The 21,000-nt window shown below is 36.9% G+C and overlaps 1 protein-coding gene across 1 annotated transcript; it reads left to right on the top strand.

Moving 5' to 3' along the window:
- The first annotated feature begins 12,847 nt into the window (after window positions 1–12,847).
- Window positions 12,848–13,859, top strand: LOC134670277 (histidine-rich glycoprotein-like). Its single transcript, XM_063528024.1, has one exon. It carries the CDS (start codon window positions 13,040–13,042, stop codon window positions 13,763–13,765), a length of 726 nt encoding a protein of 241 aa, XP_063384094.1. The 5' UTR covers window positions 12,848–13,039; the 3' UTR covers window positions 13,766–13,859.
- The last annotated feature ends 7,141 nt before the right edge of the window (window positions 13,860–21,000 follow it).

Genomic DNA, 21,000 nt, shown 5'->3' with positions numbered 1-21,000 from the left:
ACATTATACAGCTCAAGCTGTATAAAATCATTATAAAGGATTCTGCGGAATCATGGAGTGCTTTATCAGAATATAAAAAATCTACTATAAAACTAAAAGTGTTGTGAAACACTACAAGCTAATTCTATCGTAAAAGCTGTATACAGGCTGTATTGTAGTAACACTTGGCACTTTTAGCTGTACAAAAGTATCTGTCAACTCCGTTTTAAAACTTTAAGTGTTGTGAAACACTACAAGCTAATTTTATCGTAAAGCTGTATACAGGCTGTATTGTAGTATCACTTGGCACTTGTAGCTGTACAAATGTATCTGTCAACCCCGTTTTAAAGCTATTTCTTATGGCGTAATTTTACTCTCCTATAAGAATAGTAGTTGTATAACTTCTGTCTGTAAGGGTATTATAAAACTAAACGAATAAATGGCAGCTATAGTACTGGCATAGTGCTTGTAGTAATGGTAGCTTTTTTCTGTATTATTGACAGAGTCGCTTAAAGCAATTTTTTGGCATAATTTTACACTCGTATAAGTATAGTATATTAATTTCTGAAAACAAGTGTATTATAAAACTAAAGGAATATATGACAGTTACAGTACGGGTTTTTTATTTCTTATACGGATCTCTAAAGAGAATTATAACTTATGTACGGAGAACCGAAATACAGCCAAAAGAATACAAATATTCTATTATAAAGCTGTTTTAATTACAAAAGCTGTAAATGACACTCCATTTATTATACAGCACAGCTACTAAGACTATAATGCTCTCCAACTATCCTGTAGGCTGTTTAAAAATTGTCGCCATTTTACAATTAATTAAATACTGGCAAATATTTAGCAGACTAACATCGTGTTATGATGACCAGCTAAAATAAATTAACTTTAGCCTTAGAATTAATATTTATAAATATTTTTGATATTCTAACCTTAAAAACAAACACTAACTTCACCGATTTTTGATATTTTCCTTATGGTTTCTCTTTGTTATTTTGCAGGCGCGTGAATATTTTGCCAGAAAAGATACATAGGTTCACAATAAATAATAATCGGCACTTACCAATAATATAATATTCCACTCAAGTCCTCTATAATATTTACTTTTACTATCCACTATAACACTTTATTGTCGCCATTACTATATTTTGAATGAACAAGATTGAGACATTTTTGTTTCTTAAATGATTATTATTCTCTTGTAATTATTTTTAAAAACTCATTTAATACTCATATTCTTATATCGTACTTATAAGAGATTATCTGTAGTGTTAAGGTTTCCTGTTACACCGAAATAAAGCTGTAATGCAGCTATTATGCAGCTTATGTATTGCTTATATAGCTACTCTACAGCTCTAATAACGCAAAAGGCTGTATAATTTGGGCCCTTTTTTAACTTATAAGGGCTGTATAAGTGCTTATACAGCCTTTGTACAGCTTAACTGTACAGCTTAGATTCTACAAATAAGCTTGAATACAGCTTATATACAGCTTGCAACTTGGGAAATTTGTGTGTATCTTAGTGTTGCGTCTTACTCTAAAATAGCGATAAAACCCTTTACAGTAAAATAGCGATAAATTGATCCATGACGTTTTAAGATTTGACTCGCTAAACAGAAACGGAAGTGTTGCGAATCCGCACGATCTCTTGGCAATATTCACCGTGAAAGGTTTCTTGCCGCGTCTCTGGAGCTTTCCGCGCAATACAGACACCTAAATTTAGCTACACGCCAATACCTACTACTGATGTCAACAAATTCAAAAAGCATCAATTAAAAGGTTATTAACGGCTCGATTCAGGAAATGAATTAGAGACTCACTAGATATGAAATAGTAAAGATATGTGACGTTCCACGGAAAAAGGTACCTTATGGCGACTGGCGCTTACGTCACATAGCGCCGCAATAATATTGGAGCGGCGTTAATAATAGCGTTAGCGCCAACTGCCACAAGGTACCTTTACCCGTGGGACATCACATATCTTTACTATATCGTATCTAGTTAATTCTAATTCATTTCCAGAATAGCGCCGTAAGTGTTGTTTTGATGCCTTTGAATTAATTGGATAGTATTATTTTGGTTTATACAATTTGAGGTACCAACCTAATTATACTTTGCGCGAGTATGTTTACCATTAGAAAACAACTTCGCAGACGTAACCATAAGTATTTTTATCGCATTGTGTGGAATGATAAAAGTGTTGAGAGTGCCCTACTTTTCGCGATTTCTGGGTTGGTCCCATAGTAAAAATCGCTCAGTGTAATCCCATAACCTCCCTGGCAACAGGAAAGCAGTTATTTTTAGCCACCAGTATATGTATATGATATGCTCTCAGTACATTTTTAACTTCGAAAGACGGACCATATATAACTGACACTTATCTCGACACATGTCATTGAAAGATAACTGAAAGCCTTCTCAATATATATATCACACATAATAAACTTAATAAAATATACCTAAGAGTTGATTTTGCACCGCTATCATATTATGGTCGGCCCGCCAAAACATAATAGGTAGTTCTATCGAGACGTAGACTACTGCACGATTTCTGTACATTAGCACAGAACAAAAGATAAGGGTTTACAGTAAGCCGACATTCGTTAGGCACGTAACAAGGCCCGCGGGCCGCACACGGACCTCGCTGGGGCTACGGAAGAGCTCGCTAGGCGCCTACTCTGATTAGAGACAACACGATTGATCTAGCTTTATTTGATATCTGTAGTAAAAGTGGGTCTCTATTGTTTCTCATAAAGTTTTAGGTCATACGTAATGTATTGTTTGTCTGCATTTCGTTAGTCATAATTTGGTTTTTCTCAGTAACGCGTAACTTTTCAGGATTGCCATAAATCAAACCTAACCTAACCTAACCAATATATAGGATAACCTTAAGAAAATCCTGAAAAGTTAACTGTATCAGAATTAAGACTAATGATAATCGGACAATCATAACATTATTCAATAATTATGTCCAACAACACAAGGGATCAAAAATATTGTCATAGTGTCATTTGACACTGACAGTTCCTATAATGTCATATTTAAAGCTTAAAATTCATTACATTATGGCGGAACAAAAGATAAGGTACATTCGTTAGGGACGCAACCCAAACCCGTTATTTGTTTTTGTGATAACCGATCCAAGCCCCACTTGGTACAGGCAAAAATGAGTAATTGGCATTCGACTTCGAGCAACAGGGAAAATGAGAAGAACATTCGGAAATCTCACTGGGACTACAAGAAGAACTAGCAACTTTGATTAAAGGCAACCCGATTAATCAAGCTTTATTTAATATATTTTGTGATAGTAGATTAGCGATAATGGCAATTTATTAATTAACTGGAATTTAATTAACAGCCAGACATTTCCAATCTGTTTTTCTTATCTTGAAACAGGAATCCATGTCAATTTTAAACTATGATGAATAAATTGAATAATAAATGAATAAATGTACGAATTAATTAATTATTGTTTTTTCTTTGCCAGAACAAAGAACAAGCTTCCAAACATGTTCCTCTTGTAATCATAAATTTACATAATAAAAGGAATACTTAGTACTATTTTTACGTTAGATTCAACAGTTTACCTGATATATTTTTATATTGCGTACACATAAGTCCCCTTTTGAAACTGTAACTTTATATTTTGATTAGGCAGTACAGTTTAAATAAGTATTTTTCTCCAAGTCAGGCAATGTCCTACACATTCCTAATATTTTGTTTATAAAAACAGGAACTCTTAGGCTTGAACAATTTTAAAGTAGTAAGAATTGCACGACGGTTTTTACCTAGTAATTATATTCGGTTCCTTCTAGAACCTGAATGTCTATGTAGTTACTTAATAGAAACAGCTTTTGTCCTCATTTCCTAATTCTCTTAGGTTTTAAGCTTAAAAATGTTGCAGTTTTTTTTCTCTTTAGCCTTTATGTTGATACGAAGGATAATTTAAAACATAGTTTATATGTAAAACAAAATTACTTATATATTGAGCAGTTCAAACATTACTAAGGGTCACACAAACATCATAAAAAAGAATACTACCATTGAAATCAACAACCCTATTATTAAAGTTTCATTACCATAAAAAATATAATGAAAGCATCATGCCCGGATTGGATCGATGGAAAAGCCCGTAAAAATGAATTCTTAATTTAGTTGTCCAGGTTTATTACTGTTTCGGAACAGTACTCTAGAGGCCAATTCTGATTTAACTATTTGTTATTGATGCCACGACGCATCTCATGTGCATAGAAATTATACGAAACTATATACGAAAGCAAAAGGAGTAAGCGAAACGCTTATGAGACAGATTCTGTTGTATTTGCCACAAGTTTCACGCCCGCACTGTGACGCTTCGTGAATGCTAGACGCACCAAAGTATAATAAACATCTTAACAAATATTGAAATCAGAGTTGGCCTCCTAGGATAAAATATATGATCAAAACAAATAACGTACAAATGAAATCTCTAGCAGGTTTAATAAACCGTTGCGTAATTTAACAGACAGCCATGAGTAGGGTTGCTATAACAATCAAACGGAATATCCTAACAAAAGACATCACCCTAAAAATTCTGTCATTTTCCTGGATTGCCATTTCTCCAAAATCTCAAAAGCGCCCATTAAATGCATGTGTCTTGAGATACCGTGGGACAGTTGTTAACCCAATTTTGGAGCATTCCACGGGCTGTCCCGTACAAACGCATTTTATTTCATGTGTTGCGACTTTTTTTTCGGCATTTAAAGCAGGCGATTATTTTTCTGTGTATTTTTTGACCATTTGACATAGAAAAGGAAATTCTTATACCTGCAATTCTTCAGAAAATTCGCGTTTGTACGGGACAAACGGTAGACAATCTCATGGAATGCTCGTTTTAAGACCTGTAACTAACCCTTTTTTGCAAAGAAATAAATCTGATTCTGAATCTAAATCCCTTATACCAAAATATTTTGTGGGCCACTACCTCATAACTCGTCACCATATTATGCTATTGCTACAGCATTACATTCCCTTTCCTCTGGCCAACTCCAAACTTTTGTCTAGCTCCTAGTGGTTAGTTGAGGTTTCTAAAAACCCTGACTCGCCAAGTCCCCTCGCGATCCTGACAAATGATCGAAAATTCTGACATTTCAGGGTAAATCATGACATATGGCAACCCCAGCAATGAATGTCAGATTTATTGAATCCCTTCTGTATTGATCCGTTCTTTACTCGTTTTCAGTTATTATTTAACTTCACTATTTGCTGATACAGACTGAGTAAATTGACTATTCATTCATTTTATTCGGAAATTCCAGAATCGCTTAAAATATGCCAATAAATTGTACATTTGCATATGTGCTGTATGATATACGTTGTTGAGCTTTAAATAAAAGATACAGAATTAAATAAGAGAGAGAATGAGACATAGACAAACATATATATATGTATGACTTCTATCTTTGTACTAACCTCTCTTTCATTTGAAGTCTAACCGTAAAAAATCATGCATTGTGGTTTTTATACGGTTCTATAAATAAAATGGCAATAACAGATCGCAATTGCTCCATGTTATTATTATTATTATTTGGAGCCTTACGTGTCCCACTGCTGGGCAAAGGCCTCCCCCCAATTTCTCCAGAGATCTCTTTCCTCTCCTGTGTCTGGCCACTCCTTTAAAAAGGAGTCTAGTTCATCCCGCCATCGCCGGCGGGGTCTGCCAACTCCCCGATTTGAGTTTTCGGTCTCCCACTCTGTAGCAATTTTGCCCCACAACTCATTCGGCATTCGGCAGACGTGACCAGCCCAATCCCATTTTAGCTTGGCCGCCTTCCGAGCTACATCGACGATTCGTGTTTTGGAGCGCAGCGTGGTGTTTCGGACTCGATCCACCAATTTGACACCTAATATGCTACGCTCCATAGCTCGTTGGCAAACCCCGAGTTTGGACTTCTGAGCTTTAGTCAAAGACCAAGTCTGTGCACCATAGGTTAGAACTGGAAGTATGCACATGTCCATGAGCTTCCGTTTTAGTGACATCGGAAGATTACCTTTCATCAGGTGTTTCATGGACCAATAGCTCCTCCAGGCGTTTTCAATCCGTCTTTCGACCTCTTTTTCCTGACGCGCCTGGAAGGAGACTAATTGGCCCAAATAAATGTACTCATGGACATATGCAACTTGTTCTCCATTTATTTCTATCCTACGTGGTGTGCTGTTCGTCATAAGCTTGGTCTTTGACATATTCATCTTCAGTCCAATCTCGAGGCTTGCGGTGCTTAGCTCTACAAGCATTTGTTGTAGCTCGGAAGCAGTTGAGGAGAAAACGACAATGTCGTCTGCGAACCGCAGATTGGTTAATCTGCGATCCCCGACGACAAGCCCCTTCTCTCCCCAACTTGGCGCAAGTTTTCTGAAGACATGTTCCAGAGTGCTGGCTCCATGTCCGTCCGTAATTTTATGTAGCTTTGGGTACATGAAGAAGGAATACCGATGTAATTTATTAAGGGCTTCACTTCGAAATGAGAGATACTTATAAGAAACTCGTATACACTTTCACTGCGTTGTAAAAGTTGCGTTTAAAATCACAGAAATTCTAGCGTGGGCGTCGAAATTTATCACAGGTCAAAGGTCACGGAAATCAGTTTTTTGCGCATTACCAAGGTGTCTATAGCTCCATGGATCTTTATCTTATCTAGATACAAAATGTAGAGCGCGATATGTCATAAGCATCTGCGAATTATGAACAGAGTTTACAACAGGATCCTTGTACCTACACATCGGCTGCCACAGCCACTTGTAGTTCGCTACAATTTATAGTTCACAGTAAAGTTAGTTCAACGACGTGCTTGCTCTGGGCTTGGAGCTGCAATCTTTCCGCGTATTAACAGAATTTTATGTCCACAGTCAGCGGTCGCAGTTAATCAAGATTACATTGCAGTTGTTCCGGAAACTTTATGTTCGGTTTGAAAAGTTCACAGGAAATAAATTCCTATTAACTATTAAATATTATTATAGCTTCGGAACACAATTTTCAGGATTTTTCTTACTTTAAATCATAGTATTTCTACAGAAACAGTGGAAAGGGTGGAAGCTATTGTATAAGATTTTATCGACCTTTCGAAATACTTTAGTATGGCGAAAGAAGTAGGTACGAGTAAATGTATGTCTGTCTCATAGAAAACATGGTGACTCAAGTCAAAATATACGCTCGACTTGGCGGGGGCACTGCCGTGCCCCCCGATAGAACAGCCAATTTTATTTGTGTCTTTGATTCCATATCAAAGTTAGTTCAATGTGGATTGGACAAATACGAGCAAACAATTAAAACATAGATTGTACTCCTCAAACGGTGACACTTTTGTTCAACAACTTTTAAAAATTATGAGGTATTTAGACTCCATATTTTTCATACAAAATAAATATTTTCTTCAATGGACGCCATCGCCGCGCCATATCATTGTGATTGACGTTGCTTGTCACGCCTTAAACATAACGAAATTCGCAATACATTGAGTGTTAGAATAAATTTTAAAGTGTATTAAAAATCAAAGCACAAGTTATTTTTAGAAGTCGCTGAACAAATGTTGGTCAGTATGAGGAGTACAGCCTGCAGTTAAATTTTTTGCTCATATTACAGGCCCTGTAAATAATATGGCTAAGAATGCGCGCTATTAATAGGCAGTTTGGTTAATTTCTATTTATAATTCAAAAGCTAATAATAAAATTCGCTGAAACGACTGAAATTAATAACAGCTTCTCATAATTATAATGTCGGTTCAAAAAGTTAAGAAACTTCGTTACCAAATTGTAACACGAAATGATATAGAATTAAAAATAACGCGAAGAGAAAATTGGAAGATATTTTAACCTCCGACGGAGGTTACAATGAGATGATAACAAGGCATTTAGTATTCGAGTCACGGAAGGTCGATCCACCTGCTTTTCATATCACGACGATTGCCGTCCCCAAAGATCTTGTCTCTTAGCGGAATGACAATTCTTGTCTATGAAAATCAATTGGGAGTGAGGGCCGGCCCCGGCTGACGATTTCCATTTCGTTAATGGCTTCCTTTATGTGGATCTCTCTACGTACTTGTAATATTTTTTCCGCTTTTGCTTTACGATAACGGGCGGATATAATTGGAAATTATATCTCGTTTTTTTTTTTTGTTTTAACTAGTACCTATGTGTGCATGCATATATACAGGTTTTTACGAAGAAAACCTTTTAAGTATCTCAAGTCAGGTCCTTGAAGCTGTAAAAAATCAAATTACTAAGTCAACATAAAAAAAAAGATACGGCCGTTTATGCTGCAATAAACCTATATACTATTTAACGTTCATTCTGTGAATCAAAATTTCTAGGGTACTTCCTTTGACCTAGAACTAAGAAATATGGCAAGTAACATAGTCTTTCACCATAAGTACAGGAAAATATCTGAAAAATATAAATTTGTTCAAAATATACGTTAAATTTGTACGGTGCCCTTGGAGGGGGCGAGTCCGACGTAAAAATGCCGATATCTCAAAAACTATGAGATTTTCATTAATAATATAAATTTGCTTAATCTGTTAGCCTATTAGCTGTTCTATAAACCTATTAAGTCTCGGCGTTGGTTTAAGGAACCCCCTGTATATGTATATAGATAGATAGAACAATTAAACTATAACAGATACTTTTGTACGTCTGTTGAGCGTCGAAAATCTTTATTTTGGAATAATCGGTGTTGGAAGATACTTTTTCCGCTTTGTTTCTTACGCAACTATTGCTGGCAGTACACTTCGTAGTGTAAGGCTCATTGGATAATTTTGTTAACGAACTACATTATTGTTACAAAGACCGAATATGCAAGTTGAATTATCCCGCATCCGTGTGACGTACAATCATCAGTTATTGCCGGCATGACTGCGTTAGCTACATAAGCTCAGCCAGGACTAATAGCAAGACATAATCTGATCATGCAAATACGTGCGCACCATGTATTCTGGATGTGTGGTGCTGTTGCTCAGTAAAACCGCGAGTCGGACAATACGCAACTGTGTGGAATTGTGATCTTACCAATGCTATAATGGTACATTTTTCAGAATCAGGATCGGAAAAACATTTATTGTATTAAAAATTGCATTAATTTAATTAAAGTACATAGGTACCCGGGTATGTCCTTAAACTACGTCCAGGACACGGGTATGTCCTTAAACCACGTCCAAGACCACCGGTGGAAGGGAAGCAGCGTCCCTCAAATTCGGTGTACTCGACTGCGATCGCCAACCCGCCTGCCAAGCGTGGCGATTATGGCATTCACCCCCCAAAAAAGGGAGAGGCCTAATCGTATGTTCAGCAGTGGACATCTTATGGCTGATATGATGATGATGACATAGGTACTTACGTAATAAATTGGCTTCATACAAATGGGCTTCAATCTCAGCATACTTATGTATACCTAGCACAGTGCTTGTTGTCGACGTGAATGTAACATTTTCAGATGTACCTAACAGGGAGTGTCATTTAACCCAGAGCAACGACGTAACCATCGCAATATTCGCAATCAGTTAGAAGAAAAAGTTGTTAGACCCAAGCCACGTACCTTCATTAACTACTAGGTACTTCGTTTGTTTCGCTTTTTTATTTATTTCATAATGTATTTGGTAAACTGTTACCTGATCTAAGACAAGTAATCCGATTAGATATAATAGGGCTACAAGGCCAATCAAAGGTCTCTGTTGCGATGGTTAATTTGACATACGTCTCGATTCGTACAATACTTCTAAGAAGTCACAGCGGTACGATACCGATCTGAATGGAAGAAAAAAACTCAGACAAAACGAAAAAAAAATATTGGTACTGATATAATTAGGTAAGGAACTTTTGGACCATAGTTTTAACTAGGTACTTACTGAACTATAGTTGGGAGGTTTTACGATAGGACATTTTAAAAACCTAAATTACGCTGGTTCGACAGACTGTGGGACTAGGTGTGAGCGAGCGGTTGGAACAGTCTCTGATGTACGGAGGAGTGAAAATGAGTTTGGCCAGCTGCTAGGATTCTGCTTCTGGCTACTTCAGGCAGATCTTGTTAACGGCGTGCGATGTACAGTCGACGCCAAACTATCGGCGCGATTCGAAAAATGAATTAGAGATTCCCTAGATATGAAATAGTAAAGATATGTGACGTTCCACAGCTAAAGGTACAATTGCCCCGACTAAATATTGGAGCGGCGTTAATAATAGCGTAAGCGCCAGCCGCCATAAAGTACCTTTTGCCGTGGAACGTCACATATATTTACTATTTCATATCTAGTGAATCTCTAAATCATTTCTCGAATCGCGCCGTATGTATCGTACGTAATTGAATGAAAGTTTTGTTGTGAAATATAGATCAATATTAAATCATAGACGACTCATTTATATCTATTGGGGTGTATTATTTTTACATGATACAAGATATTGAAGATATATACACAATGGTACCCCTTACTATGAGAAATTTGTATTAGGTAGGTATGAGAGCAACCAGGCGTGCGTAAAAGAAATGTTTGGTGTTCCATACCTACTAAAAGTTCAATTCGACACAATTTATAAATTTTTGTGATTTCAGAGTTGTTGCTTGTTAACAGTTGATGACAGAAATTAGTACAATCGCGTACATATATCTAGTATCACCTAAAAATGTCACCCAGCATACATTTATTAATCCATCATAATTTTAATAATGCAATTACCTGAACCCAACAACTCAATTATCTAATTCCCAGCGTGTTCGACCGCCGCCGGCGCCGGCGCCCGAATGCACTTGCGCTTGCGCGTCGGCGCGGAAACGTGACGCAAGATGGCGACAAGAAACGGACAAAAGGAAATCAGGGCGCCGCGCAACCGGACCTTGACACCGAGTGCCCTTGACTCCCGTGAAAAGCGAGCGAGCCCGCCACATCTGTATAGTTTTTTCACGTTAGATAAAGATAGAAAAAATATTTGGCATATCACAATGAAGTTTTTACAAAGGTCTGTCACGACAGTATTACCCTGCCCATCTTGATCTTGACCATCTATTAAAGTTTACCAAAACAAAGCGTTCTAATTACATAGCCACACATACATTGTTGTTGGTTATAACTGCCACATATGTTTTTTTGGATATGCACCTACTAGATAAAGAAAAAAATGGCATATTACAAGTGTTTTTAACCACCACAGTCATCTGCCAGGAATACACATGAATATACACAGTTTGGTTTCGGTTTCGGCGGGTTCCAGCATAAAAATCATGTTTTGATCGAAGATTCGGTTTCTGCTAAAACAAACAAACAAGCAAACAAGACCTTGGGTATAGGTTTCGGTTTCAGCAAAAAATCTTGTATCAGTCTGACAAATACCAAAATTTAATGTGTCCCATAACAGCCAGACGCCAGTATCGTGCACACAGCTATTACACCCGATATTATTGAAGAAAGCAGAGGCTTTGCACAGCAGTGGGATATAATAATTACACTTACAATACCTATTCCAATACTACATATTACGGTTGCGAGATTTTTTGCAAGTCGCATTTGTGCCGAAAATCTAATTATTAGGTAGCAATAGTCAAATTGCACGTGTTCAGATCAATGATCAATAGACACTTACGAGATAAGCATTTGCAATTAATTAAGTGAACTTCTAAGAAAAATAACAAATTAGGTAAGTACATAAGTAGGTGCTCGTAGAACAAATCAAAATGTAATAAGACAACGCGCCAGAAAAAAGTACTTTGAAGACAGATGATTCTTCAACCTCTACGAACATAATGATTTGGCAAATTTAATTAAAACTAATGATAATCTCTAGGGCCCACTGATTGCGCCTGACAAACTTTTGTTCTAACTGACAGGCCGATACCGTCCGGCGGACTGTTAATCAGTGGGCCCCTTTTTCTAGTGACATATCTCACCTCTTGTGTGTGTTCAAAGACCCTTTATCGCGAATGTCGTTGGTGCTTCCGTCCTCAGAAACGATCATTAAATTATGACGAGTATGATTTTTTTTTATTAAATATTATAATAATTATATATTATGTACCGGATGTGGCCTGTAACATGAGCAAATAATTAAAACGTAGATTGTAGGTACTCCTCAAATGGTGAAACTTTTGTTCAACAACTTTAAAAAATTATGAAGTATATAAACTTCCTATTTTTCATACAAAATAAATATTATCTTCAATGGACGCCATCGCCACGCCATATCATTGTTATTTGACGTTGCTTGTCACGCCTTAAACATAACAAATTTCGCAATACATTGCGTCTTAGAATAAACTTTAAAGTGTATTAAAAATCAAACCACAAGTTATTTTTAAAAGTCGCTGAACAAATGTTGGTCAGTATGAGGAGTACAGCCTACAGTTTAATTTTTTGCTCATATTACAGGCCACACCCGGTATAGTATAATAATTAGAAAAAGGTGAAGTTTTAGCAAAGAATAAATATTGTATGACATTGTATAGCAACGTTACACATTGGGACTAGGGCTAGTTTTTGGCATTGCCTCAGTTGTCATTTCAAATATCATGATATTGATATTATTTGAAATTATCATTCCTACCAATATATTTAGGTGACAAAGGAGCTGGCAATTACTGAATAACCACCCTGCCTTCCTGTTGTATGCGCCTGTCTTTAATGAATTGTTTTTCCTGAAACTGTAGCTACCTTTTACTGAGGTATGTAATAAAGAGTATTCTATCTGTATCTGTTTATTATGCGAGTACTTTTATAGCGAAATAAAATCTTTTTTTGTGAATTAAATTGTATAGGTACATTTGGATTTCTTTTGAATCTGCACTATTTCTAGTAACTGAAAATGTAATTTTAAACCCATTTAATCGAGAAGGCATTATAGTGACACCTATTACGTCTAAGACACATTGAACCTAAAGTTAATTGACTTACGAACTCGCGCGGACATTACCTTGACATTAAAATGATCAATCAAAGAGTATTGCAACAGTATATAAGGCTAGAGAAAACCGTAACAGGCATCATTTGGCAATCATTGCCCAACAGAACCAGGAGCACAGGAAACCAATCACGCAATGAGAGCAATCACGCTGGTGTGTCTGGCAGTAGCCGTGGCGGCTGTGGCGGCGCGGGACCCGCGCTACAAGAGGAACGCGGACCTCGAGGCGGCGGCTTCCCACCACTGGGAGAAGGGCGGCGGCGGTGAGCACCACGGCGACCACCACCACGAGCACGGCGGCGGCGGCGAGAAGGGCTACAAGGGACACCACGAGCACGAACACGGCAAGAAGGGACACTCCCACCACGAGGGCCACAAGGGCCACTACGGCGAACACGGCGGCCACAAGAAGCACCACCACCACGACGACGGCTACCATGATGAGCACCACCACGGAGAAAAGGGAGAAAAAGGACACGGCTTTGAAGAAAAGGGACACTATCACAAGGGACACTCCACCAAAGGCCATCATGGTATACACAAAATAGACGAGTTCAAGAAGGACAAGCACTTCCACGACAAGCACGGCGAGTCTGGCTTCGAAGAGGGCTACGGCGGTCACCATCACGAGGGCGGACACGAGAAGGGCGGCCACTTCCACAAGGGACACAAGGAGGGCGGCCACCACGAGCACCACCACGGCAAGAAGGGCCACCACGAGAAGGGAGGACACCACCACGACCACAAGGGACACCACGACGAGGCTGGCCACCACGAGCACTATGGACACCACGAGGGACACGGCAGCAAGGGCGGACACGAAGACCACAAAGGCTGGGACTGGAAGAAGGGACACAAATAAGTTACCTATAAGTACATAATTGTTTAATTGCTCACGCATTTGTTTTTGTTAATGTTTTGTGATACGGAATGAAATAAATTATTTAAACATTTTATATATGTCATGCCAATGTCAATGTGTTGCATTGTTTTCCTTTCCTATTTTTTGATAGGTATTTAGTAATGTCACTAATGTAATAATAATTATCTGAACAGGTGACATTACTAAAATAAACCTAGAAGCACCTAAAGTAATCCCCGAACATAGGACATCCCTTTGTTAATGTCTTCCAAACATTCAAAGCTAGAAAATCGTATCGGAAATGCCACATATTAATCTCGGATATATTCCTTCGCAGAGTCTTTCCACTGCAAACTTTTGTTTTTAGTAAACAATTCTGCATTGCGCACATTCCCCACTTACATGTGTGACCGGGCAGCAAACAGGCAGCAATAAACCTGCCTTGGCTGCAAACGCAAACTTTTTGCATTACCCTAGTCTGCAATTCTTGCAGCCCGCTTGCTAAGTTGCGAATGCGAGCTGAAACCTAAGTAGTTTATTTGTGGAAGCTGCTAACAATGTACTTTTTCATTCACGAGCTATTTTGGCGAGCTACATCCACTTTTATGTTGTGTTGGTATTCATCAAGTTTTTTGTTTCAATTTATTTAGGAAGCAAACAGTCGTATACAAGTAACAGATATAAATGAGACCTGTAGTTCCATTACGTATTATACGTATTATATTCATAACAATAACAAGTCGAAACAGGGCCTATTAGGCACTGCACATAAAGAGGAAAATAAATAAACTGAGAAGTACATAACTAAAATAGTTAATATTAACCTCTGCCATTTAACTAGGTACACTTACAAAAAACACATACGTTGCATTCATATGCATAACTATATATTTAACAATAACAGAAAGAGTTGAAACAATGGGTATTTTACAGATAAATAAGATTGTTCTTATTATAGCTAGCTTATAGTAGCTTTGTATTGTAATTTAAAATTAGCATGGCATTAGTCATGTATTTTTCACCAATCTGTTTCATGTTTTCAATCCAACTAAGAATGAAAATGGGTAAAGGAGCTTGACGGGAAACGTATTAACTACACGACTTGCTAGCATGAGTTGCATTCTCGCGCGCGAATCTACACCTACATCTAGCGCGATTTCAAGTATGGACTCGCGCTATTGCTAGCTCCTGCCTAATGATGATGATTATTGATACAAACTATCCTATTTTTTTTATATTAAAGCAAAAAATAGAAAAAGTTACGCTTCCGGCAGAACTTGAATCCGTAACCACCAAAATCCGTGCGTTGCTCTTAACCACTTGAGCTACGGAAGCCTACCAGAACCTCGCAAATCTTTCCATTCTTTCTCTTATGGTATTCCATTTTCATGTGTTACATTTATTCCTTTAATATAAAATATGGAATAACGCTCGCAGGCATATCTGCATGTTTAAAAATTGGTTAAACTATGCTATGTCCCTATTCTCGAGTCTCAAACTATCTCTATATAAAATATCATCTAAATCGGCAGACATAGTTATACATATACTTTATCATTTATAATCAATGATCGTACATTTTCCAGCATTTTTGGTGCAGCAGAGTGGTGTTAACGGAATTGGTATAGATAATTTCAACTGTAATGGTAAATTAAGGTTAATATTAACGTAATTAACGCTAATTAATCATCAGGGTTGAAATTATTTATACCAATTCCGTTAACACCACTCCGCTGCACCAATAATGCTGGAAAATGAACGATGTCTGTTTGTAATATATGTTATTTATTAGGAATTATTAAAAATTAAATAATATTTTGCCCTTGTATTCTCTAAATGAAATTACCTTATTGTATTCACTCGACGCTTGTCCAAAAGCAATATCTGAAATCAAGAGATAATTCCTTTAAATAAAAAAGAAACGGTTATTGCAAAATTTAAAAGAAAGCTTTTTTGGTTATAATATCACAACATTACTTAGACTAGCAAATTAAAATGTTAGCAATGACTAGCAAAAAGGCATCTACATTGCTTATTTTTAACAATTTATGAAATTCAAACTAGAGTTAGCCACTAATACGATTAATACTCTCTTTTGATGAAATTTATTGCCAACAATATTTAATTCTAATGCTTATATTTGTCATAAGATTTCTTGGAATAAGTAAATAAAATGTAATAGGTATAAATGTAATGTACGTGTGTATAATGTATGTAGATAACCTAGCCTAAGATTATGTAGGTATAAAGAAAATATACCTAATATTAAAGCAAATGTAGATAAACGAGGAATAAATTTTACAGTTCTTGAAGCATACAATTTCAACGTAAAGAGCCTGGATAAACGTAGTCGTGTCCACAGATCACTTGAGCACTAGAGCACGGGGGTTAGCATTACTGTCGATGACATAGATATCTAGGGACTGGCTTTAGGGGCAATAATAATGAGACATGACAGGGTCCAGTACAGCGGTGTGAAACAGCTACAACGCGAATGGTTGATGAGTTCGCATTACGCGCGCTTTTGGTCCCAACTAGTTGCGTTAGACTGCACAATTGGCTGGAATTCGTGAGTAACACCACTGAACTAGTACCATTTTTAATGCCCCATTAGCCCGACCTTAGATATTATACGTCAATGATTACTGTGGGAACTGGTAACGCTTCTCCCATTACTATGCCTCATAAGTCATAATGCCTAGTCTACCTAATAGATAATCTGTGACCGACCATTAATACTAAACACGTGTAGCTTTGAGAACTTATTTTGATAATTCAGGAAATATTTGATTATATATTATGGACTAACGCTACCAGGGTGAAATGTTTCATGATTAAAATGGAAACTGGAAAGCTACTTGTCTCAAGATATTAGGTACTCAAAACAAATTCAAACACTTCAGTTATTTTATTTATGTATCAATTTTTACTAGACCTAAACTGTGTTTTTCTCTTGTATAGATTAAGCCCTTTTATTTTTATTTAATACTTTAAGATATATGTATTACTTAGTACAAATCCAAAACTTCAGCGTAGGAAGATATTTAAGCTATTGAAAATTGGAATTGTTTCAACTGGCTCCACGAGACAGGCCTAGCCTTGTGTGGCGGTTATGGGTTAAGTAAACCATTTGTATTATTTCTGGTAAATAAACTATTTTTATTTTTATTTATTAATTTTATTTATCTCATAAAGTATACATTTTACAATATGTACAAAACTTAAGAAACTAAAACCCGTTCTGAGCCATTCCGGGTCCAGAGGTCCCATCACACTAGCAGCGTTACCCCGCTGTATGGCATTTATATTTAAAATACAATAAATAAACTTTGCTTTTCGAGTGAAAATATCCAGCTTGCAGTTCCTAATAATAATAGTGTTGGTAGAAACTCGAGCCTTTGAGACTGAACTAGACTCGTTTTTACGAGACTGCGCTGAAAAAACTTCAAGTCTTTTAAGTTCCTAGTCGAGACCTTTATTATATCTTTCGATTTAAGGGTGAAAGGTAACAGATAGGCAGACATGCAGATTTACTTTCGTATTTATAATACCTACCAGCTACCTATGTAATAATAGGAAAGAATGGATAAGCAGGCAGTGGCAGTGCGTCAAAATGGGGGCCAACTGATTAACAGTCCACCGGACGGTATCGGCCTGTCACTTGTTAAGAACTGTCAAAATTTTGTTCTAACGGACAGGCCGATACCGTCCGACGGACTGTTAATCAGAGGGCCCCTTTAAGCTCCAGCTCTTTCAAATAAAATAAAGACTCGGTCAACAATTTTGTACGTTTTATCTAAATACTAGTACAGTGGAAAAAATAAGCGTTATTACATGGTGTACCTAAAATGATTATTTTTGTAAATCTATAAAAAGGACACAAGTCACTACAAAAGACTCGGGCCACTAACCAGTTGAAAAGAACTCCAGTTTCCATTTAATTATACAGCTTGGCAAAAAAGAGTAGAAATTAAAAAGTGGCAACACTGTAGTGTCGTCCCGCTTTCTTGTACAAATTGGTTTGAAAGGGACGACACTACAGTGTTGCCACTTTTTAATTTCTACTCTTTTTTGCCAAGCTGTATAATTAAATGGAAACTTGAGTTCTTTTCAACTGGTTAGTAGCTCGAGTCTTTTGTAGTGATGTATGAGTCTGAAAAATCCACTTGAGTCTAAAAGTACAGAACTCAAAGGACTCGAGTCTTAACCAACACCAGTTCCTAAACAAACAACCCGGCTAGTAATAGCCAGTACCTGCATTCGAGATGCAAATCCGGCTGCATTCAATCTGCGAACGGCCGCTCGGCCCCGACTTAACAATAACGCTACGCTTTGTGTGGGACTACGAGTAGCGACTGCCCGCGTCTTTGTCCGCGTTAAAGTTGTTAAATTGTATGCACCTCCTCTCCTCAGTAGTCCCGTTATAGATTGCAACCCTCATTTCACCCCCTCAAAGGAAGGAAGATTTGAGATATTAAAACATGCACATATCCTAACAAACTTTCATATTTATAATATTAGTAGGATTCACTTCCATATGGTTTACATACTTCAAGTTAAGTTTTAAAATTTATACATATCATCAGTTTTACATTCTATATAACATTTAATTATAAAATGTATGTAAATCTTATTCTGAAGTTTAAAAAAAATCGCTCTACATAAATACCTGGGTTATCCGCAGATGGTCTAGAACGCAAAATGACTAGTGTGTTGTTTTGCCTAAATCGCAATTAGCAAACAACTAAACGTACATTTTATATGGCGGTTATAAGTCATCTACTTAGCATGTTAGTAGAACGTAGAACAACATTTAGGGCATGTTAGTAGAAGGTAGAACAACATTTATTTTATAAAACTATGCTATCACTCGCCTGGCCCACGGAACAGAACAACAACAGAAAAAGTTGATCTAGCCTTCAACAAGATATTCAAAATGGGCGATGATCTCCCAGTAAGAGTGACATTCCATTTCCAACTGCAACTGCAATACTGTTCATTTTACTATGGAAACGCGTCGCTGTCATTGTCAATTTCCATAGTAAAATGAACAGTATTGCAGCTGCTGTTGGAAATGGAATGTCACTCTTACTGGGAGATCATCGCCCATTTTAAATGAACAGTATTGCACCTGCAGTTGGAAATGGAATGTCACTTTTAGAGTCTATGCGGACTCTTCTCTTTCCGAATAGACTCTAAATGTAAACGACCATAAGTTATTTGACCGCCATGGTCCATGAACGGTGACCACTGAGTTTAGTAACAGTGCTTCCGTGTTTCGGGCACGTTGAGCCGTTGATACCGGCTGTCTATGCCGACGCTAAGCTGGAGTGCCCAACGTTATTTATTGCAGTGGACCACATAAAATAAAACAATGTAACAGGATTATATGGCGTACATTGAATTTTAAATGCATCCCGAATTGTTATTTCATTAATGGTTATTGCAGTAACAGACAAAAATATTTTAGAAATAATTTTACAGCTCGAACACCGCAACCATTTTACCGGTTACCGGTTTACTCGTAGGAATACTTTAGGTATTTACCAAAACATCACCTGTCATGTATGTTGGAGAGAGGTGATGTTCTGGTACCTAACTACTTCGGGTTGAATTTGTCGTATTTTCTTTTATTTTCACACAAAGTAATAAATGAAAACTATAAATATTTTGGATTTCAAAACTCCTGACAAAATTACCACCGAACCATCCAGTGAGAAAGTTGGAAAATGTCTCGGAAATTTCAGGAAAATTTAATAGTAAATTAAGGAAACTTTGATTTTGTAAATGAAAATTTCGACCCACATACACAAAATATGAGACGTACGTACCTTATCCAAAAAATTTCAATGTAGAAATTTCGCACTTTTGGTAACTTTCCCACAGTACATAATTCCATCGCCCGTAAAAAAACGTCAGCACGTAGGTGCGGCGACGCGACGTTTACGTTTACCTGCGAAAATATTCTTTTACAGTACATATGGTCCTGTTTTCCTGCACTAGTGCGTAAAATAGCACTTTTCGTTATGTCAATAGTTTAAAGGGCCATATGAACTGTAAAACGTTGTACGATACACGTGCGAATAGGTAATTCGCAACTCGTGTCGATTTAAAACACTTCCTTCGGTCGTGTTTTAATTTATCACCACTCGTTTCGAATTTCCTCTTTACCGAACTTGTATAGTAAATAACTATTATTTAAAAAGGAAACGAACGAGAAACATCATTAGTTTAAAAGTTATGTTACTAGCTGTGCCCTCAGCGTGCCCGTGGGGGATTCAGTGCAAAAAATGAAGTTTTTCGTGTTTTTACTTGTAGACGGGTTCTCTCTCATTTTTTTCATAATAAGTCGATGGAATAGAGACATAACTATTAAGTGTTTCTATTGTTACAACAGTTATTCATATTACATTTGATATTAACGGGGCTCATATACAATATTACAAACTCAATGTCATATTAAAGCAAAATACCTATACTGCATAACAACAAATAATAAAACGTTCAGTCAGACTTAAGCAAAACAATTAAGTAATCATTGTAATATTGTGTGACAGTATGGAACCCTCAGCACGCGAGTCCGGCTCACGCTTGGCTGACCCATCTAAAATGTTGAATTTCGTTGAATTTGATTTTACTTTTTTACTCCAAACATTTTTCCTCTGAAACAGGCATTTTAAATAATAATTATAAATGTTTGACGAGTAGGTTGGTAGAGTAATTATTTTCAACGAAATGAAAATTCTCAAAGAGGAAATATTTAGGTAGTGAAAAGAAGTTTTATAAAATAATAATTAAAATATTTTTGTATTTACTATGTACACAATATGACATCGAAATGCACTGCACTACAGAAATGTTAAAATTCGCAATTTTATGATTATCTCATTAAAACAGTATGGTAGACTATGTAACCTTCTTAGAAGTGCGCTGTAAACTGTTACATAACAAACAATTATACATTATGGTAACATTCCATTTCTAACCGCAGCTGCACTACCGGTACTGAACGCGTCGCTGTCATTGTCAATTTCCATAGTAAAATTGACAGTAGTGCAGCTGTCGTTGGAAATGGAATGTTACCCTTAACCCCCTTATTCATAAACGTTAACAAAAGTTAACAAGCGGAAAATAATCGTTTGTCCCTTTTCGACGTATTGCTATGATGGAAAGGGACAAACGATTATTATCGGCTTCTCAACTTTAGTAAACGTTTATATGAATAAGGGGGTAAA

Source organism: Cydia fagiglandana, chromosome 1 (assembly GCF_963556715.1).
Source record: "Cydia fagiglandana chromosome 1, ilCydFagi1.1, whole genome shotgun sequence".
Taxonomy (NCBI): Eukaryota; Metazoa; Arthropoda; class Insecta; order Lepidoptera; family Tortricidae; genus Cydia; species Cydia fagiglandana.
Note: the sequence above shows the minus strand (reverse complement) of the source record. Positions and strands in the feature narration are given on the sequence as shown.